Source organism: Cherax quadricarinatus, unplaced genomic scaffold, assembly GCF_038502225.1.
Source record: "Cherax quadricarinatus isolate ZL_2023a unplaced genomic scaffold, ASM3850222v1 Contig1243, whole genome shotgun sequence".
Lineage (NCBI taxonomy): Eukaryota > Metazoa > Arthropoda > Malacostraca > Decapoda > Parastacidae > Cherax > Cherax quadricarinatus.
Window position 1 is genome coordinate 75,774 of NW_027196269.1, and position 23,913 is coordinate 99,686.

At 41.4% G+C, this 23,913-nt stretch overlaps 1 protein-coding gene across 1 annotated transcript; it reads left to right on the top strand.

Moving 5' to 3' along the window:
• Positions 1-21,129: 21,129 nt before the first annotated feature.
• LOC128700946 (zinc finger protein 84-like) lies at positions 21,130-23,907 on the top strand (the record flags this gene model as incomplete). Its single annotated transcript, XM_070080917.1, has 1 exon — positions 21,130-23,907. A coding segment is annotated over exon 1 (1,359 nt), but the record flags the coding sequence as incomplete, so codon positions are not given.
• Positions 23,908-23,913: the final 6 nt, after the last annotated feature.

Consider the following 23,913-nt stretch of genomic DNA (forward strand, 5'->3'; position numbering starts at 1 on the left):
CTAATCCATAAATGCCACAAAGACCTCTTTAGCCTTATCGAAATACTGTTCACTTATATGTTTCACTGTAGACACCTGGTCCACACACCCCCTACCTTTCCTAAAGCCTCCTTGTTCATCTGCTATCCTATTCTCCGTCTTACTCTTAATTCTTTCAATAATAACTCTACCATACACTTTACCAGGTATACTCAACAGACTTATCCCCCTATAATTTTTGCGCTCTCTTTTGTCCCCTTTGCCTTTATACAAAGGAACTATGCATGCTCTCTGCCAATCCCTAGGTACCTTACCCTCTTCCATACATTTATTAAATAATTGCCCCAACCACTCCAAAACTATATCCCCACCTGCCTTTAACATTTCTATCTTTATCCCATCAATCCCGGCTGCCTTACCCCCTTTCATTTTACCTACTGCCTCACGAACTTGCCCCACACTCACAACTGGCTCTTCCTCACTCGTACAAGATGTTATTCCTCCTTGCCCTATACATGTAATCACAGCTTCCCTATCTTCATCAACATTTAACAATTCCTCAAAATATTCCATCCATCTTCCCAATACCTCTAACTCTCCATTTAATAACTCTCCTCTCCAATTTTTAACTGACAAATCCATTTGTTCTCTAGGCTTCCTTAACTTCTTAATCTCACTCCAAAACTTTTTCTTATTTTCAACAAAATTTGTTGATAACATCTCACCCACTCTCTCATTTGCTCTCTTTTTACATTGCTTCACCACTCTCTTAACCTCTCTTTTTTTCTCCATATACTCTTCCCTCCTTGTATCACTTCTACTTTGTAAAAACTTCTCATATGCTAACTTTTTCTCCCTTACTACTCTATTTACATCATCATTCCACCAATCGCTCCTCTTCCCTCCCGCACCCACTTTCCTGTAACCACAAACTTCTGCTGAACACTCTAACACTACATTTTTAAACCTACCCCATACCTCTTCGACCCCATTGCCTATGCTCTCATTAGCCCATCTATCCTCCAATAGCTGTTTATATCTTACCCTAACTGCCTCCTCTTTTAGTTTATAAACCTTCACCTCTCTCTTCCCTGATGCTTCTATTCTCCTTGTATCCCATCTACCTTTTACTCTCAGTGTAGCTACAACTAGAAAGTGATCTGATATATCTGTGGCCCCTCTATAAACATGTACATCCTGAAGTCTACTCAACAGTCTTTTATCTACCAATACATAATCCAACAAACTACTGTCATTTCGCCCTACATCACAAGTAAATAAATACTGAATAATTGTATCACATAAATTGTATCTCATAAATGTTTCTTATTATTGTATCTCATAAATGTCTAACCTGTGACCCAATCAAACTTAATTTTTTTAATTACATTACCTATCAGAATACTCCATTCAACTGAATCCACAGCAACACAGTAAATGACCATATGACCTGTCTTTGTAATACACATTTGTGCTAAACTGTTATCTGTTTACAATAATGTTTTTACCACTGAATATATCATTGCTTAGTTAATCTTAAGTTAATTTTAAGCCTGCCCATAATGCTCTGCATGCAAGGGGCTTTGGCATGTTGCACTGTAATAACTGTATTCCTTTGTACTTCACTGTATCATGTTCAAATAAATAAATAAATAAATAAATAAAAGGAGGAACACTGAAGTAAGCCTGTTGGCCCTTACTAGGCAGGTCCTTCATAAGTCCAACCCACTAGCAGAATAAATATTACCCAAGCAATAAGCTTTGACAATTCCATTTACTCACGTGCAGGTCCCACTCATATCCAACCCCTCTTACACAGTACTTATCCAACCTAAATCTGAAACTACCCGAGGTTTTAGCTTACTAGGCAGACTGTTCCACTCATCAACTACCCTATTACTAAACCAGTACTTTCCTATATCCTTTCTAAATCTAAACTTGTCTAATTTGAATCCTAAACTGTACATAAGTGTCAAATCTGAATGGGGATTAGTCACTAGTGGCATTCCACAAGGATCAGTTTTAGGCCCTCTCTTGTTCATAATTTACATTAATGACCTTGATGAAGAGATTATGAATGACATGAGCAAATTTGCTGATGATACAAAGATAGGCCGTATGATTCATTCTGAGGAGGATAGCAATGAACTCCAGGAGGATTTGGACAAATTAATGTCTTGGTCTGAAAAATGGCAGAAGAAGTTCAATGTCGATAAGTGTAAGGTACAAGTCCTTGGTAATGAAAATAACCCTCGAAGCTATAAACTAGGTGAAGTAGAGCTTGATCATACAGAATATGAAAAAGACTTGGGAGTCATGGTAAGCAGAAATCTAAAGCCAAGACAGCAGTGCCCAAGTGTGCGCAACAAGGCAAACAGATTACAGTTGACCCCCGGTATTCAATAGCATCGGTATTTGATAAATCCGGCATTCGATGCATTATATCGCAAAAAATTTTCCTCTGTATTCAATTGAAAACCCAGTATTCGATACGATTCATACGAGACCTGTCCATGTGTGGCCAGAACTGCCCCGTGTGTGCCAGTGTTTACAAGCCAGCCAGTGTGCGCGCATCTAAGGATACATTCAGTACATTCCATATTATCCATATTATCACTGTGTTTGGTGCTTGTTTCTGAAAAATATGTCACCATGGGCCCCAAGAAAGCTTCTAGTGCCAACCCTGTGGTAAAAAGGGTGAGAATTAGTATAGAAATTAAAAAAGATTTTGAAGGGTTTGGGGCTAACCCTGAGAAGCCTATGCCAGTTGTGGAATCCATTGTGTCTACTTCAAAACTTAAGGAAATGTGTGCAGAGTGGGTTGAAGTGCAAACCTTTATGGATGAAAATCACCCTAACACAGCTATTGCAAGCCGTGCTGGTGACTATTACAATGACAATGTTGTGACCCATTTTAGACAAATCGTAAAGGAACGGGAGGTATAGAGCTCTATGGACAGATTTGTTGTGCGACAGAGGTCCAGTGACTCTCAAGCTGGTCCTAGTGGCATTAAAAGAAGAAAGGAAGTAACCCTGGAAAAGGACTTGCTACCTCAAGTCCTAATGGAAGGGGATTCCCCATCTAAACACTAACACCTCTCCCCTCCTACCATCCCATCAATCATCACCAGATCTTCATTAAAGGTAAGTGTCAATTATTTTATTGTTATTGTAATCATTCTATTGCATTAAACTTAATATTTCATGTAGTAAAATTTTTTTTTTCATACAATGTACTAGTGTTCTACCCTCCTCCTCCTCTTCTTCCTCTTCCTCCTCTTCCCCCTACTCTTCCTCCTCTTCCCCCTACTCTTCCTCATACTCTTCCTCTTCCTCTTCCTCTTCCTCTTCCTCCTACTCTTCCTCTTCCTCTTCCTCCTCCTCCTCTTCCTCCTCCTCCTCTTCTTCTTCCTCTTCCTCCTACTCTTCCTCTTCCTCCTACTCTTCCTCCTCCTCCTCCTCCTCCTCTTCTTCCTCTTCCTCCTCTTCCCCCTAATCTTCCTCCTACTATTCCTCTTCCTCCTCCTCTTCCTCTTATTCCTCTTCCTCCTACTCTTCCTCTTCCTCCTCCTCCTCTTCCTCCTCCTCCTCTTCTTCCTCTTCCCCCTACTCTTCCTCCTTCTCCTTCTCCTCCATAGTGTAAATTACCAGGAGTCGGCAGCTGTCAAAATGACATATTGTCTCATTACTCACTCCCCCCTCCCGCCTGTCAAAACAATGGGGTGGGATGCTGCTTCCCTTCCTCCATTCTATCTAATTATCTTTCTCCCTCATTCTATCTGTCTTTTTATCTCTGTCTCACAGGTACACATAAATACAAGTATACATAGTATAAATTACCTAGGATAACCCAAGAAACCCAGACAAAGTGCTATACTCTGCTTGAAGATGTGAGTAAAAGTGATGACACAGTCTTGTGGCTCTCTGAGACAGAGAGCTAGACGGATAGACAGGGAGCTTGACAGACAGGCAAATAGACAGACAGAAATGTTAGTATACCAGCAAAAACAAAGGGAGGGCGATGTTCATCTCATCTTTTGGCATCAGCTCTACCCTCATTTACCCTCATCAAACGTCAGCACTTATCAGATGTTATCTCCCCTTATCTTGTTACTGTCATGGGTGAACATTTATTATTACATATTATTATTATTATTATTACCTATTATTATTATTATGTATTATTATTATTACCTATTATTATTATTATGTATTATTATTATGTATTATTATTATTATGTATTATTATTATTATGTATTATTATTATTATGTATTATTTTTATCATTACGTATTCTTCTTCTTCCTCCTCCTCCTCTTCTTCCTCCTCCTCCTCCTCCTCCTCCTCCTCCTCCTCCTCCTCCTCCTCCTCCTCCTCCTCCTCCTCCTCCTCTTCTTCTTCCTCCTCCTCCTCCTCCTCCTCTGCCTCCTCCTCCTCCTCCATTCTTGGAACAAGTTTGAAGAGCTTGTAGTTCATAATCACTATCACTATCATCACCAATGCTCACATCTGAGTCTGGGATTTTGGAAAATAGGAGTTTCCTCTTTGATTCTGGTACAACTGAACGTGAACAAGATGGCCCAGCACCAGAGGTGGAAGGCTGTGGGTTGTCTGGGTTTTCCTCACTATTACCCATATTATGGTCATTAGTTTCGGTCAAAACCTCACCAGAACCTTGAAACTCATCTTCACTGTCACTTCCATCTGTATTAGAACTGTCACTAGTGAGGAACTTCTTACCACAGGGCACGGTGGAAATTGTGTACTATGATGGCATTCCCACAATGCACCACTGGGTCCCAGATTTTTTTCCTACTGCGCACACCCACCACACAGACCCATTCTCTCACATCTAGGCTTATCAGCCTTTTCCTGTGAGATTTGAGGCCGCTAGAATTTATGCGTACTAGTACGACAAAAACCCCTATGCGTAAGACGTACTAGTACGACCAAAACCCTCAAAGGGTTAATCTTGTCCCCCAGGATGCGACCCACAACAGTCAACTAACACCCAGGTGAACAGGAAAAAATGCCTGGAACTAGTACTCATATTGGTGAATTTAAGGCCAGCAAAGGTTGGTTTGAGAGATTTAAGAATTGTAGTGGCATACAAAGTGCAATAAGGCATGGTGAAGCTGAAAAATTCGTCTCCCAACAATTGTGACGGAACAGGCCTGTTCTGGAAGAAAATTCCAAACAGGACCTACATTACTCAGTAGGAAAAGGCACTCCCAGGACACAAGCCTATGAAAGACAGGCTAACTCTCATGTTTTGTTGTAATGCTAGTGGGGATTACAAAGTGAAGTGTTTACTGGTGTATCACTCTGAAAATCCCAGTGCTCAAGAAAAACAGTGTCTCATCACTCATCAATACTCTTCAATAAAGGTAAGTGTCATTTTAACATTTATTTATGTAGTTTTTGTGCATGTCTTATTGTTTTCTTTGTAGGGAAATGTATATTTCATGAAAAATTTTTTTTTTTTAATGCTTTTGGCTGTCTGGAATAGATTAATTGGATTTCCATTATTTCTTATGGGGAAAATTTACTCGGCTAGCGATAATTTCGGCTAACGATGAGCTCTCAGAAATCGATTAATATCGTTAGGCAAGGGTCCACTGTATATAATAAATAAGCACCTGATTCCAGGCATCATACATATTATGGTGCTAGGTGGTGTCTGTCAGAGTACCTTGAGGACGTCAAAGTTGTCAGGCAGATGGTTAAGAAATGGTTGAAGTTACCAAAAGACACATCGATCGGTGTGTATTATGCTCCAGCAGCTGCGGGTGAGTTGGGTTGTATTTGTTTGTCAACAAGGGTTCCGTTATTGGGGAAGAATAGGTTGGATGTGTTCCACAATTCAGAAGATTGCGTAATACGGAATCTGGTGTTGCACCCAAACACTTTGAAGGCAATAAAGTTTGTTGGGAAAAGCAGAGTGGGAAATGTCGTGGTGACAACTAGATGGCAGGAGCTTAAAGAATGGTCAAATGTTTTGTTGGGTTCGCTGGATGGAGCAGGGGTGAAGGAACATCATCTCATCCCGCAGGTTTATCGATGGATGATGAATGGAACCAGCCTTATGAAGTGGGCCATGCATATTGATGCCTTGAAGATCAAACATAATTTAATGCCAACTAAGATGTGTGCAAGAGAATGCAGACAAATAAACACAACGTGTGAGGGTTGTGAGCTGCATGATTCCCTGGGACACCTTCTCCAGGTTTGTCCAAGGCTTCATGGGCAATGGATTCGACGACATGATAACTTCGTGGATGCCATTGCTTCTGACTGTGTGGTAAAAAAGCATGCTGTGGCCAAGGAGCTGCAGATTCCAACAGTGCTTGGTACATGTAAGCCTGATTTGCTGATTTGTGATTTGGAAAATAAGAAGGCTTTCATGCTCGACGTGAAGATTGCAAGTGACTCCAGCATTGCATCCATGGTGGATCAATATCGGCAGAAGGCTGAGTACTATGATACTGGCCAAATTAGAAGTTGGGCTGCCTGTTGGGCAACTCAGCAGCTTCATCTCTACAACACATCACAGGACAATGCTACGTCACCACCTATCATCGTCGACGTTCAGTCCATTGACCCTGAAGAGGTTGTCCTTGGAGCTATGATAATTACCTCAAGAGGAGCTATGTCCCCACAAATGTGCAAAATACTAAATAAAGACCATCATATACCAGCTTCTAAAATTGAGTTGTACGATGTTTAGGCCTTGGAAGGTTCCATAGAACAGTGTATGTTGGATGCCATACAGTGTATGTTGGGATGCCATACATTAGCATCGCCAAACTGTCAGCAGTGTTACTGTGTACTTGTGTAGAATACAGTGAAACCCCAGATTTTGGCTACCCTGGGAATCGGCCGCTTCGGGTTTTGCCCACTTTTTTCAGCCAAATTTTGTCCCGCATTTCAGTCATTGCCCCAGGTTTCAGCCAGCATACCAGACGCATCCGTCTTCCCACGCAGGTGTCATGAGCCAATCTAGCATTGTTTATCCTTGAACATTTCCCTGCGATCTCATCCTGCCAGCCAGCCAGGCAACCAGCCAGCCAGGCAACCAGCCAGCCAGGCAACCAGCCAGCCAGTCATCCATCTAGCCAGCCAGGCAGCCAGGAAGCCAGGCAGCCAGCCAGCCAGCCAGCCAGCCATCCAGCTAGCCAGCCACACAGCCAGCCAGCCATCCAGCTAGACAGCCAGCCAGCCAGGTAGCCAGGCAGCCAGCCAGCTAGCCAGCCAGCTAGCCAGCCAGCCAGCCATCCAGGTAGCCAGCCAGCCATCCAGGTAGCCAGCCAGCCATCCAGGTAGCCAGCCAGCCAGCCATCCAACGATTAATTGCGATTGTGAAATAAGCCACCATAGGCCCTGTTATTAAGAAAGTGAGGAACACCATAGCAATGAAGGAGATAATAGAAAAATATGGGAGTGGCATTCATTTCAGGGAACTTGCCAGGATGTATGGCAAAAGCAAATCAACTATCACTTCTATCCTGGCAAAGAGAAAATAACTCAAGGAAGCTGATGTTGCGAGAGGTGTTGTCATGTCATCCAAAAAATAGATCACAAACAGTCGAAGAGGTTGAGAAGTTGTTGGTGGTGTGGATCGACAATAAACAGATAGCAGGTGATAGTGTTTCTGAGTTGATCATTTGTGAGAAGGGAAGGCAGTTGAATACCAATCTGATACAGAAAATGCCTGGAACCAGTGTTTATGTTAGTGAATTTAAGGCCAGCAGAGGCTGGTTTGACAGCTTTAAGAAATGTAGTGGCATACACAGTGTGGTAAGGCATGAGGAGGCAGCAAGCTCAGACAAACGTGCTGCTGAAAACTTTGTGAGTGAATTTAAGGGGTACGTAGAGACTGAGAAATTCAAACCCCAACAAGTGTTCAATTGTGATGAAACAGGTCTGTTTTGGAAGAAAATGCCAAAGAGGACCTACATTACTCAGGAGGAAAACACACTGCCAGGACACAAGCCTATGAAAGACAGGTTCACTCTTTTGTTCTGTGCTAACTCTAGTGGTGATTTTAAAGTGAAGCCTTTACTTGTGTATCACTCAGAAAATCCCAGAGTGTTTAAGAAAAACAATGTCATCAAGAATAAATAGTGTGTCGTGTGGAAAGTGAATAATAAGGCATGGGTCACAAGGCAAATTTTCAAAGAGTGGGACCATGAAGTGATTGGCCCCAGTGTGAAAGAATACCTCCTGGATAATTTGCCATTCAAGTGCCTCCTGGTAATGGACAGTGCTCCTGTTCTTCCTCCAAATTTGGAAGACCTATTGTCTAGGGACTTCAATTTTATAACAGTTAAGTTATTTCCTCCTAACACCACTCCTCTCATCCAGCAGTGTTTGAAAGGACCTTTGAAGTGACCTCAGACACTCAATTGATGCTAAGAGAGTCCTGGAGGAAGCACTTTAGTATCCTCCATTGCATAAGCCTTATAGGTCAGGAATGACTCCCATGACCTTGAACTCTGCTTTGAGACAATTGTGGCTACAATGTGTCGTCTAGAGGGATTTTGAAGGGTTTGAGGCTGACCCTGACTCTGTCTACCCTTTGCCTGTTGTGGAAGGTATTGTGGCATTGGGCAAGTCCATGGAGCTGGAGGTGAGTGGAGAGAATGTGGAAGAGTTGGTGGAGAACCACAGGGAAGAACTAACCACTGACAAACTGCAAGAGCTTCAACTGGAACAGCATCACACCACAGCTCAGGAATTTGCTTCAAAGGAGGAGGAAGAGGGAGTGAAGGAGGTGTTTTCTAAAGTGATTAAGGACATGTGTGCAAAGTGGAATGAGTTGCAAACTTTTGTTGAAAAGTATCACCCTGACCAAACTGAAATGAGCCATATCTGCAATATGTTCAGTGACAAAACCTTGTCCCACTTCAGAGAAATCTTAACCCTTTCATGGTCCGTGTGGTAGATCTACGGATTTATGTTCAGGGTCCAAACTCCACATCTACGCCAAAATTCTAGCAGCATCAAATTTAGCGCAAAAACGCTGATAGGCCTACATGTGAGAGAACGGGTCTGTGTGGTGTGTGTGCCATAAACAAAAATTCTAGGCGCTCACATAGCATTGTGGGAACGCTGGCTCAGTTACCTTTGTTCACCATGCCTCGTCGCAAGGCAGCTCTCACTCCAAGGAAATTTGGGACTCTCCTTTTCCTATCTGATAGTTCTGACTCTGATGGAAATGGAAATGAAGACGAATTCTTTGGCTTTGATTAGTTAGTGACTGAAAGGAATGACCAGGATATCGATAATAGTGCAGAAAACCCTGACGATCCTCAGCCTTCTACCTCTGGTGTGGGCACTCCTCAGTCGCAGTCAATTGTACCTCAATGCAAGAGAAAACTATTATTTTCGCATGGTCAAGCCTCTAACTTCAGTAATGATAATAGTTACGTGGATTGTGATTTTATTGCTCTAGTCGATCATTCGAGTAGTGATAGTGATGAAACATATTCACCAGTGAAGCGTTGGTATATACGCCACTGCATGCGCTCGGGTAGTGTTCCCTATGCAGTGCCCAGGGGATGGAGTACATCCCGGAGTACATCCCATGGCCCTACACCACTAATAAACAGTGAAAGTGAGGATGATGTGGCTACACTTGGCATGGATAGACCACAGGCATCAGTAGGTGGTGGTAGTGGTGATGGTAGTGCCACGGCCATGCGGAACTCACCAGCCCAGGCTGGGACCCATGCTGCTGACTCCTCAGTTCAAGGACAAAGTGGAGCATCAGCCACCAGTCCAGCCCACCCCAACCACAACTACCAGCACAACCAGCCTATGATATCCAGTATCCACCAGCAAACTGTATCTGGGATTGGCAGCAAAATCCCAATTTTGTTCCCAAGCCCCACCACTTTGATGACTCTCAAAGTGGAATTCTACCTACTTGTCCTCTTGGAACCACTGCCAATGAACTGGACTTTTTTGAACTATTCTTTGACCAGCCCTTGATGGAAACTATTGTCAGGGAAAGTAACAAGTATTATGAGTACACCATGGCTAATACGATGATATCACCACAGTCAAGACTACACCGGTGGAAAGAGACGACTGTTGCAGAAATGTATTTGCTTTTTGCAACAATAATGCTTATGCCTCATGTCTATAAGCATAATATAACTGCATACTGGTCCATAGATCGGCTAATTTCTTCCCAGGTCTTCAGTGAAATCATCCCAGTGAACAGGTTTATCTTACTGTTATGTACGTGACTCAAGAAATCGTAATGACACGATTGCAAACAAACCATACCCCCGGCCGGGATTGAACCCGCGGTCATAGAGTCGGGCGACGGGCTGGAGTTTTGAGATTCTATGACCGCGGGTTCAATCCTGGCCGGGGGTATGGTTTACTGTTATGTATGTTGCACTTCTCTGACAAAACCAGGCCTCACAGAAGTGACAGGTTATACAAGATAAGAAATGTTTTTATGTATCTGAAAGAAAAGTTCAACATGTACTTTCATCCATTCAAGAATCTTGTACTTGACGAATCTTTGATTTTGTTCAAAAGTACACTGACTAATCTACTTCACAATATTCCTTATGGGAAAAAATTCGGTCAGTACTGGCACCTGAACATTCAAACAGTATACATGTATATCGAGCAAGAGGAAGTGCTTTAGTGTAAAACTGTTTGTACTCCGTGACTGTGACAGTGGCCTGGTATTGGATATTGTTGTATACACGGGAAGTAAAACGTTGAAAGATTCCAGGATGTTATTGGGTATTTCAGGTGACGTAGTGAGAAGCATGATGGCACCTTATCTTGGTAAGAGGCATACATTATATACTGATAACTGGTACACAAGCCCTTTACTCAGTGATTTCTTGTGAGTAAACAAGACAGATGTGTGTGTGGCACAGTGCGTTCTAACAATAAACATATGCCCAGGTTCAAAGCAGACACTCGTGGTGATAAGGTGCAGGTGTTTACTGCCAATGACATCATGGCATTATGGTGGCATGACAAACGAGATGTCATATTGTTGACAACCATTCACTGTAACGAAATGCAAGACAGTGGCGAAGTTGATAGAATGACTAATGAACATATTCGAAAACCAGTGACAGTGATTGATTATACAGAAAACATGTGTTTGGTTGACAAATGTGATATGCAGATTGGCTTTGTTGATTGTGTTCGTAAGAGTTACAAGTACCAAGTGAAGACTGGTAACAGACCACTATATGGTGAATTTTGTTTGTCTGTTGTCAGACAACTTATAATGAAATACCAGGTAACACCTGCTATACAAAACCATCTTCGAACTCCTCAGGATATACCCAAGCGTTTGAGGAGGGAAGGTGATCATTTCATAATACAGCTTCCTGCAACTAAGAAGAAATTTGCTCAGAAGTGATGTGTTGTCTGTGCACAAACAAAACGATGACAACAAAGATGCAAAGACACTCGGTTTATGTTCGAGGAATGTAAGGTACCTCTGTGCATGGTGCCTTGTTTCAAGGAGTTCCACAAGCTGCAGCAGTTCTAAAAACATGTCCAGTGATTGTACATATGTAAATATATGATAGAACATTAGTATTATACAAGATTTGCACATGTTTATTGTAATAAACAAAAGTGGTAAAGAATACTATGATAATTACTTTAGTGCGGTTATTGTGTTCAATACAGTGAGTTTATATATATTTTTATTATTATCACACCGGCCGATTCCCACCAAGGCAGGGTGGCCCGAAAAAGAAAAACTTTCACCATCATTCACTCCATCACTGTCTTGCCAGAAGGGTGCTTTACACTGCAGTTTTTAAACTGCAACATTAACACCCCTCCTTCAGAGTGCAGGCACTGTACTTCCCATCTCCAGGACTCAAGTCCGGCCTGCCGGTTTCCCTGAATCCCTTCATAAATGTTACTTTGCTCACACTCCAACAGCACGTCAAGTGTTAAAAACCATTTGTCTCCATTCACTCCTATCAAACACGCTCACGCATGCCTGCTGGAAGTCCAAGCCCCTCGCACACAAAACCTCCTTTACCCCCTCCCTCCAACCCTTCCTAGGCCGACCCCTACCCCGCCTTCCTTCCGAACCACCTCAACAACCCTTCCTCAGCCCTCTGGACAACAGTTTTGGTAATCCCGCACCTCCTCCTAACTTCCAAACTACGAATTCTCTGCATTATATTCACACCACACATTGCCCTCAGACATGACATCTCCACTGCCTCCAGCCTTCTCCTCGCTGCAACATTCATCACCCACGCTTCACACCCATATAAGAGCGTTGGTAAAACTATACTCTCATACATTCCCCTCTTTGCCTCCAAGGACAAAGTTCTTTGTCTCCACAGACTCCTAAGTGCACCACTCACTCTTTTTCCCTCATTAATTCTATGATTCACCTCATCTTTCATAGACCCATCCGCTGACACGTCCACTCCCAAATATCTGAATACGTTCACCTCCTCCATACTCTCTCCCTCCAATCTGATATTCAATCTTTCATCACCTAATCTTTTTGTTATCCTCATAACCTTTCTCTTTCCTGTATTCACCTTTAATTTTCTTCTTTTGCACACCCTACCAAATTCATCCACCAATCTCTGCAACTTCTCTTCAGAATCTCCCAAGAGCACAGTGTCATCAGCAAAGAGCAGCTGTGACAACTCCCACTTTGTGTGTGATTCTTTATCTTTTAACTCCACGCCTCTTGCCAAGACCCTCGCATTTACTTCTCTTACAACCCCATCTATAATTATATTAAACAACCACGGTGACATCACACATCCTTGTCTAAGGCCTACTTTTACTGGGAAAAAATTTCCCTCTTTCCTACATACTCTAACTTGAGCCTCACTATCCTCTTAAAAACTCTTCACTGCTTTCAGTAACCTACCTCCTACACCATACACTTGCAACATCTGCCACATTGCCCCCCTATCCACCCTGTCATACGCCTTTTCCAAATCCATAAATGCCACAAAGACCTCTTTAGCCTTATCTAAATACTGTTCACTTATATGTTTCACTGTAAACACCTGGTCCACACACCCCCTACCTTTCCTAAAGCCTCCTTGTTCATCTGCTATCCTATTCTCCGTCTTACTCTTAATTCTTTCAATTATAACTCTACCATACACTTTACCAGGTACACTCAACAGACTTATCCCCCTATAATTTTTGCACTCTCTTTTATCCCCTTTGCCTTTATACAAAGGAACTATGCATGCTCTCTGCCAATCCCTAGGTACCTTACCCTCTTCCATACATTTATTAAATAATTGCACCAACCACTCCAAAACTATATCCCCACCTGCTTTTAACATTTCTATCTTTATCCCATCAATCCCGGCTGCCTTACCCCCTTTCATTTTACCTACTGCCTCACGAACTTCCCCCACACTCACAACTGGCTCTTCCTCACTCCTACAAGATGTTATTCCTCCTTGCCCTATACACGAAATCACAGCTTCCCTATCTTCATCAACATTTAACAATTCCTCAAAATATTCCTTCCATCTTCCCAATACCTCTAACTCTCCATTTAATAACTCTCCTCTCCTATTTTTAACTGACAAATCCATTTGTTCTCTAGGCTTTCTTAACTTGTTAATCTCACTCCAAAACTTTTTCTTATTTTCAACAAAATTTGTTGATAACATCTCACCCACTCTCTCATTTGCTCTCTTTTTACATTGCTTCACCACTCTCTTAACTTCTCTCTTTTTCTCCATATACTCTTCCCTCCTTGCATCACTTCTACTTTGTAAAAACTTCTCATATGCTAACTTTTTCTCCCTTACTACTCTCTTTACATCATCATTCCACCAATCGCTCCTCTTCCCTCCTGCACCCACTTTCCTGTAACCACAAACTTCTGCTGAACACTCTAACACTACATTTTTAAACCTACCCCATACCTCTTCGACCCCATTGCCTATGCTCTCATTAGCCCATCTATCCTCCAATAGCTGTTTATATCTTACCCTAACTGCCTCCTCTTTTAGTTTATAAACCTTCACCTCTCTCTTCCCTGATGCTTCTATTCTCCTTGTATCCCATCTACCTTTTACTCTCAGTGTAGCTACAACTAGAAAGTGATCTGATATATCTGTGGCCCCTCTATAAACATGTACATCCTGAAGTCTACTCAACAGTCTTTTATCTACCAATACATAATCCAACAAACTACTGTCATTTCGCCCTACATCATATCGTGTATACTTATTTATCCTCTTTTTCTTAAAATATGTATTACCTATAACTAAACCCCTTTCTATACAAAGTTCAATCAAAGGGCTCCCATTATCATTTACACCTGGCACCCCAAACTTACCTACCACACCCTCTCTAAAAGTTTCTCCTACTTTAGCATTCAAGTCCCCTACCACAATTACTCTCTCACTTGGTTCAAAGGCTCCTATACATTCACTTAACATCTCCCAAAATCTCTCTCTCTCCTCTGCATTCCTCTCTTCTCCAGGTGCATACACGCTTATTATGACCCACTTCTCGCATCCAACCTTTACTTTAATCCACATAATTCTTGAATTTACACATTCATATTCACTTTTCTCCTTCCATAACTGATCATTTAACATTACTGCTACCCCTTCCTTTGCTCTAACTCTCTCAGATACTCCAGATTTAATCCCATTTATTTCCCCCCACTGAAACTCTCCTACCCCCTTCAGCTTTGTTTCGCTTAGGGCCAGGACATCCAACTTCTTTTCATTCATAACATCAGCAATCATCTGTTTCTTGTCATCCGCACTACATCCACGCACATTTAAGCAACCCAGTTTTATAAAGTTTTTCTTCTTCTCTTTTTTAGTAATTGTATACAGGAGAAGGGGTTACTAGCCCATTGCTCCCGGCATTTTAGTCGCCTCATACGACACGCATGGCTTACGGAGGAAAGATTCTTTTCCACTTCCCCATGGACAATAGAAGAAATAAAAAAGAACAAGAGCTATTTAGAAAAAGGAGAAAAACCTAGATGTATGTATATATATATATGCATGTGCGTGTCTGTGAAGTGTGACCAAAGTGTAAGTAGGAGTAGCAAGATATCCCTGTTATCTTAGCGTGTTTATGAGACAGAAAAAGAAACCAGCAATCCTATATATATATATATATATATATATATATACATTATGTACAGTATTGGTCTCTCAGGTGCCAAATGTTAGTAGGAAAAGAAAAAAAATTAGAAAAAAAAATTTAAAAAACGGAAAATAAAGTAATGCGCGTATGTGGAAATCATCGATGTTGCCGCCACACGGTCATTTTGGGTCAACTTCTCGGCACTGTATCTCGGTAAATAATGATCAGAATTTTTTGTTTTGTTTTATTACCTTCACAGAAATATACTCTCTAATTCTGTAAGAAAAAATAATTTTTTTTTTTTTCAAAATTTCTTGGACACTGGGGCACCCCTTCCGATTTTGGCCTTGGACCCTGAAAGGGTTTAATTAAAGAGATGCCAGAAACAGAGCACTCTTTACAGTTATTTTTTGTATTGATAAAGCCACTGGATGGCAAAACATCTGCAATAAAGATACCCAGATGTTGCACATGTGTCTTAATTTCATCTTTTATTTTTTTTTTTTATTATCACACCGGCCGATTCCCACCAAGGCAGGGTGGCCCGAAAAAGAAAAACTTTCACCATCATTCACTCCATCACTGTCTTGCCAGAAGGGTGCTTTACACTACAGTTTTTAAACTGCAACATTAACACCCCTCCTTCAGAGTGCAGGCACTGTACTTCCCATCTCCAGGACTCAAGTCCGGCCTGCCGGTTTCCCTGAATCCCTTCATAAATGTTACTTTGCTCACACTCCAACAGCACGTCAAGTATTAAAAACCATTTGTCTCCATTCACTCCTATCAAACACGCTCACGCATGCCTGCTGGAAGTCCAAGCCCCTCGCACACAAAACCTCCTTTACCCCCTCCCTCCAACCCTTCCTAGGCCGACCCCTACCCCGCCTTCCTTCCACTACAGACTGATACACTCTTGAAGTCATTCTGTTTCGCTCCATTCTCTCTACATGTCCGAACCACCTCAACAACCCTTCCTCAGCCCTCTGGACAACAGTTTTGGTAATCCCGCACCTCCTCCTAACTTCCAAACTACGAATTCTCTGCATTATATTCACACCACACATTGCCCTCAGACATGACATCTCCACTGCCTCCAGCCTTCTCCTCGCTGCAACATTCATCACCCACGCTTCACACCCATATAAGAGCGTTGGTAAAACTATACTCTCATACATTCCCCTCTTTGCCTCCAAGGACAAAGTTCTTTGTCTCCACAGACTCCTAAGTGCACCACTCACTCTTTTTCCCTCATCAATTCTATGATTCACCTCATCTTTCATAGACCCATCCGCTGACACGTCCACTCCCAAATATCTGAATACGTTCACCTCCTCCATACTCTCTCCCTCCAATCTGATATTCAATCTTTCATCACCTAATCTTTTTGTTATCCTCATAACCTTACTCTTTCCTGTATTCACCTTTAATTTTCTTCTTTTGCACACCCTACCAAATTCATCCACCAATCTCTGCAACTTCTCTTCAGAATCTCCCAAGAGCACAGTATCATCAGCAAAGAGCAGCTGTGACAACTCCCACTTTGTGTGTGATTCTTTATCTTTTAACTCCACGCCTCTTGCCAAGACCCTCGCATTTACTTCTCTTACAACCCCATCTATAAATATATTAAACAACCACGGTGACATCACACATCCTTGTCTAAGGCCTACTTTTACTGGGAAAAAATTTCCCTCTTTCCTACATACTCTAACTTGAGCCTCGCTATCCTCGTAAAAACTCTTCACTGCTTTCAGTAACCTACCTCCTACACCATACACTTGCAACATCTGCCACATTGCCCCCCTATCCACCCTGTCATACGCCTTTTCCAAATCCATAAATGCCACAAAGACCTCTTTAGCCTTATCTAAATACTGTTCACTTATATGTTTCACTGTAAACACCTGGTCCACACACCCCCTACCTTTCCTAAAGCCTCCTTGTTCATCTGCTATCCTATTCTCCGTCTTACTCTTAATTCTTTCAATTATAACTCTACCATACACTTTACCAGGTACACTCAACAGACTTATCCCCCTATAATTTTTGCACTCTCTTTTATCCCCTTTGCCTTTATACAAAGGAACTATGCATGCTCTCTGCCAATCCCTAGGTACCTTACCCTCTTCCATACATTTATTAAATAATTGCACCAACCACTCCAAAACTATATCCCCACCTGCTTTTAACATTTCTATCTTTATCCCATCAATCCCGGCTGCCTTACCCCCTTTCATTTTACCTACTGCCTCACGAACTTCCCCCACACTCACAACTGGCTCTTCCTCACTCCTACAAGATGTTATTCCTCCTTGCCCTATACACGAAATCACAGCTTCCCTATCTTCATCAACATTTAACAATTCCTCAAAATATTCCTTCCATCTTCCCAATACCTCTAACTCTCCATTTAATAACTCTCCTCTCCTATTTTTAACTGACAAATCCATTTGTTCTCTAGGCTTTCTTAACTTGTTAATCTCACTCCAAAACTTTTTCTTATTTTCAACAAAATTTGTTGATAACATCTCACCCACTCTCTCATTTGCTCTCTTTTTACATTGCTTCACCACTCTCTTAACTTCTCTCTTTTTCTCCATATACTCTTCCCTCCTTGCATCACTTCTACTTTGTAAAAACTTCTCATATGCTAACTTTTTCTCCCTTACTACTCTCTTTACATCATCATTCCACCAATCGCTCCTCTTCCCTCCTGCACCCACTTTCCTGTAACCACAAACTTCTGCTGAACACTCTAACACTACATTTTTAAACCTACCCCATACCTCTTCGACCCCATTGCCTATGCTCTCATTAGCCCATCTATCCTCCAATAGCTGTTTATATCTTACCCTAACTGCCTCCTCTTTTAGTTTATAAACCTTTACCTCTCTCTTCCCTGATGCTTCTATTCTCCTTGTATCCCATCTACCTTTTACTCTCAGTGTAGCTACAACTAGAAAGTGATCTGATATATCTGTGGCCCCTCTATAAACATGTACATCCTGAAGTCTACTCAACAGTCTTTTATCTACCAATACATAATCCAACAAACTACTGTCATTTCGCCCTACATCATATCGTGTATACTTATTTATCCTCTTCTTCTTAAAATATGTATTACCTATAACTAAACCCCTTTCTATACAAAGTTCAATCAAAGGGCTCCCATTATCATTTACACCTGGCACCCCAAACTTACCTACCACACCCTCTCTAAAAGTTTCTCCTACTTTAGCATTCAAGTCCCCTACCACAATTACTCTCTCACTTGGTTCAAAGGCTCCTATACATTCACTTAACATCTCCCAAAATCTCTCTCTCTCCTCTGCATTCCTCTCTTCTCCAGGTGCATACACGCTTATTATGACCCACTTCTCGCATCCAACCTTTACTTTAATCCACATAATTCTTGAATTTACACATTCATATTCTCTTTTCTCCTTCCATAACTGATCATTTAACATTACTGCTACCCCTTCCTTTGCTCTAACTCTCTCAGATACTCCAGATTTAATCCCATTTATTTCCCCCCACTGAAACTCTCCTACCCTCTTCAGCTTTGTTTCGCTTAGGGCCAGGACATCCAACTTCTTTTCATTCATAACATCAGCAATCATCTGTTTCTTGTCATCCGCACTACATCCACGCACATTTAAGCAACCCAGTTTTATAATTTCATCTTGTCGGTATTATATACCATTCTTACACAAGATGGGTCCTACACAGATGACAGCAAGGAAATGAGTGAGCTACTCAAGTCCCAATATGACTCAGTTTTTAGCAAGCCGCTAACCAGACTGAGAGTCGAAGATCAAAATGAATTTTTTATGGGAGAGCCACAGAATTTGGTTAACACAAGCTTATCCGATGTTATCCTGATGCCAAATGACTTCGAACAGGCGATAAATGACATGCCCATGCATTCTGCCCCAGGGCCAGACTCGTGGAACTCCGTGTTCATCAAGAACTGCAAGAAGCCCCTATCATGAGCCTTTACCATCCTATGGAGAGGGAGCATGGACACACGGGTCGTCCCACAGTTACTAAAAACAACAGACATAGCCCCACTCCACAAAGGGGGCAGTAAAGCAACAGCAAAGAACTACAGACCGATAGCACTAACATCCCATATCATAAAAATCTTTGAAAGGATCCTAAGAAGCAAGATCACCCCCCATCTAGAAACCCATCAGTTACACAACCCAGGGCAACATGGGTTTAGAACAGGTCGCTCCTGTCTGTCTCAACTATTGGATCACTACGACAAGGTCCTAGATGCACTAGAAGACAAAAAGAATGCAGATGTAATATATACAGACTTTGCAAAAGCCTTCGACAGGTGTGACTGTTACGTTGGTTGTCCCTTATTACTTTGATAGTAAGATTCTCACTACATGTTCTAGTGTGGGGTAGCTTTTACTTAATGGCCTTATTTGTCTAGGGGTAATACTTACATCATGGCTGATCATCTTGAGTGTCTCTGATATCCTTTCACCAGCCCTCTTCACAGGTTATTTAAACTACTACTATAAAAATATAACTGTATTCTAAATAGATATGTACAGAATATACAATTTACAGCCTCACATATTCAAAACAAAAATCTACACACTCCATAGCTGTTCTCCCACATGGTGTATCCCAACAACTTTTGTCCTCTCTTCTTGACATAACTCTGGGATAACCAGTGTTTTGACACACTTTAGTCACCCTGGATATGGTGGCCACAACTTAAATTATAAAAACTCACCCCTGGAGCACACATAATGCCCCAACAGATAGAAGAAGGACCCAGAGATCCTGCCAGGTTGAAGGTCAGCCACAGAGAGAGAGAGAGTCAGTGAGAGGGAGAGAGAGAGAGAGCCTGGCTAAGCTCCTCCCACCAAAACAAAAGACTGTTGCCAAGCACAATTCTCCAGTTACCACAATTCTACCACACCTTAATTTTACTTTTACAAAAAGAAATACAACTTTATAAACTACTTATTTAAATTGTGTGTTTATGTGTCTATAGTATAACCTATTATATTGAGAAAAATAGGCTTGACCCAGCTGCCTCTCAGTCATAAGGTTGATCAGTCCTTCTGACATTCAGAGCAAAGTCCCCATCAATTCAATATAATTAGGTATTCCAGAGTAACTGCTACTTTTTATAAGTAGCAGTTACATGTTGGGTCCTATAGCCCCATAACAGTGACTATGGCGTAATAGCGCACAAAATGCATGCTAAAGGAATAACAGGAAAAGTCGGTCGATGGATCTATAATTTCCTCACTAACAGAACACATAGAGTAGTAGTCAACAGAGCAAAGTCCGAGGCAGCTACGGTGAAACGCTCTGTTCCACAAGGCACAGTACTCACTCCCATCTTGTTCCTCATCCTCATATCTGACATAGACAAGGATGTCAGCCACAGCACCGTGTCTTCCTTTGCAGATGACACCCGAATCTGCATGACAGTGTCTTCAATTGCAGACACTGCAAGGCTCCAGGCGGACATCAACCAAATCTTTCAGTGGGCTGCAGAAAACAATATGAAGTTCAACGATGAGAAATTTCAATTACTCAGATATGGTAAACACGAGGAAATTAAATCTTCATCAGAGTACAAAACAAATTCTGGCCACAAAATAGAGGGAAACACCAACGTCAAAGACCTGGGAGTGATCATGTCGGAGGATCTCACCTTCAAGGATCATAACATTGTATCAATCGCATCTGCTAGAAAAATGACAGGATGGATAATGAGAACCTTCAAAACTAGGGAGGCCAAGCCCATGATGACACTCTTCAGGTCACTTGTTTTATCTAGGCTGGAATATTGCTGCACACTAACAGCACCTTTCAAGGCAGGTGAAATTGCTGACCTAGAAAATGTACAGAGAACCTTCACGGCGTGCATAACGGAGATAAAACACCTCAACTACTAGGAGCACTTGAGGTTCCTATACCTGTATTCCCTGGAACACAGGTGGGAGAGATACATGATTATACACACCTGGAAAATCCTGGAGGGACTAGTACCGAACTTGCACACGAAAATCACTCACTATGAAAGCAAAAGACTTGGCAGAAAATGCAACATCCCCCCAATGAAAAACAGGGGTATCACTAGCACGTTAAGAGACCATACAATAAGTGTCAGGGGCCCGAGACTGTTTAACTGCCTCCCAGCATGTATAAAGGGGATTACAAACAGACTCCTGGCAGTCTTCAAGCTGGCACTGGACAAGCACCTAAAGTCGGTTCCTGACCAGCCGGGCTGTGGCTCGTACATTGGTTTGCGTGCAGCCAGCAGTAACAGCCTGGTTGATCAGGCTTTGATCAACCAGGAGGCCTGGTCACAGACCGAGCCGCGGGGGCGTTGACCCCCGGAACTCTCTCCAGGTAAACTCCAGGTACTCTTGCAAGACAGTGATGCAGAAAGTGTTTCTTGTTTATTGAGTCACATTACCTCAGTGAGAGATGGCTAGTGGGTTTAAGATAATTATAATAATATTAATTATAATTTAATGGTTATAATTGAAGGTCATAAATTTTCAGTTTTCTTTTGCAGGTTGCCTTGATACCATAGGCTGGCAGTTGTAGTGTCAATACTGCAGGTCATCCTGGTACAAGAAAGTGGCACTTGTAGTGTCAATACTGCAGGTCATCCTGGTACAAGAAAATGGCACTTGTGGTGTCAGTGCTGCAGGTCATCCTGGTACAAGAAAGTGGCACTTGTAGTGTCAGTACTGCAGGTCATCCTGGAACAAGAAGGATGCACTTGTAGTGTCAATACTGCAGGTCATCCTGGTACAAGAAAGTGGCACTTGTAATGTCAATACTGCATGTCATCCTGGTACAAGAAGGTGGTACTTGTAGTGTCAGTACTGCAGGTCATCCTGATACAAGAAGGTGGCACTTGTAGTGTCAATACTGCAGATCATCCTGGTACAAGAAGGTGGCACTTGTAGTGTCAGTACTGCAGGTTATCCTGGTACAAGAAGGTGGCACTTGTAGTACCAACATCAATGTCAGAGAACTCGTGTAAGTTCTGACTATACAGTAATGTATATATCGTGACAACAGTAACCACAGTGTTAATACAATGACAGTACTAATTACAGTGTTAATACGGTGACAATAACAGTTTTATTACAGTGACAATAACTAGTTTTACTACAGTGAAGATACTAATATGGTGCTTATTCAGTGACAACACTGTAACAACAGTGTTGGTACTACAATACTTTGAATGCCAACAAGTGTCATTACATTAATGTATCATAAATATCTAAATATTTGCTAATATCATCCTTCCTATTCCTCAAACACTATTACCCCTTCATGTTTAGTGCTTGCTATACTTAAAATAGTTGAATAATACAAGAATATTAGTTTTCTGTTTAACAAAATATTCTCAAATTTCCCCTGGTTAAACAATTTAAAAATGAGAATTTATTGTTCACTATGTCTAAAATACCTGAAAAACAGTGTGATGAGACAGGACAGTGTACAGTTGTTCATGTAGGAGACCAATTATATCAACATTCACACTCATCACTAAAACAATCTTCACAACAACTTCAGTGTAGATATCAGACCAAGTTTATCATAGGCAGAAAAACACTTCAGTGGTCAGTGTGTCTAAAAGAGTTTTCTGAAAAATATAATTTAGCCATTAACATGAGAACTCATACTGGAGAGAAGCCATATCAGTGTTCAGAATGTCTGAAAGATTTTTCTGAAAAATCAAAGTTAGTACGTCACATGAGAACACATACTGGAGAGAAGTTATATCAGTGTTCAGAATGTCTGAAAGATTTTTCTGAAAAATCAAACTTAGTAAGTCATATGAGAACTCACACTGGAGAGAAGCATCAGTGTTCAGAATGTCTGAAAGATTTTTCTGAAAAATCGAAGTTAGTACGTCACATGAGAACACATACTGGAGAGAAGCCATATCAGTGTTCAGAATGTCTGAAAGATTTTTCTCAAAAATCAGTCTTATTAAGTCACATGAGAACTCATACTGGAGAGAAGCCATATCAGTGTTCAGAATGTCTGAAAGATTTTTCTAAAAAATCAGTCTTAGTAAGTCACTTGAGAACTCATACTGGAGAGAAGCCATATCAGTGTTCAGAATGTCTGAAAGATTTTTCTCAAAAATCAAGCTTAGTAGGTCACATAAGAATTCATACTGGAGTGAAGCCATATCAGTGTTCAGAATGTCTGAAAGACTTTTCTAAAAAATCATACTTAGTAAATCACATGAGAACTCATACTGGAGAGAAGCCATATCAGTGTTCAGAATGTCTGAAAGATTTTTCTAAAAAATCAGTCTTAGTAAGTCACTTGAGAACTCATACTGGAGAGAAGCCATATCAGTGTTCAGAATGTCTGAAAGATTTTTCTCAAAAATCAAGCTTAGTAGGTCACATAAGAATTCATACTGGAGTGAAGCCATATCAGTGTTCAGAATGTCTGAAAGACTTTTCTAAAAAATCATACTTAGTAAATCACATGAGAACTCATACTTGGGAGAAGCCATATCAGTGTTCAGAATGTCTGAAAGGTTTTTCTGAAAAATCTAAGTTAGTAGGTCACATGAGAACTCATACTGGAGAGAAGCCATATCATTGTTCAGAATGTCTGAAAGGTTTTTCTGAAAAATCTAAGTTAGTAGGTCACATGAGAACTCATACTGGAGAGAAGCCATATCAGTGTTCAGAATGTCTGAAAGATTTTTCTCGAAAATCAAGCTTAGTAAGTCACATGAGAACTCATACTGGAGAGAAGCCATATCAGTGTTCAGAATGTCTGAAAGGCTTTTCT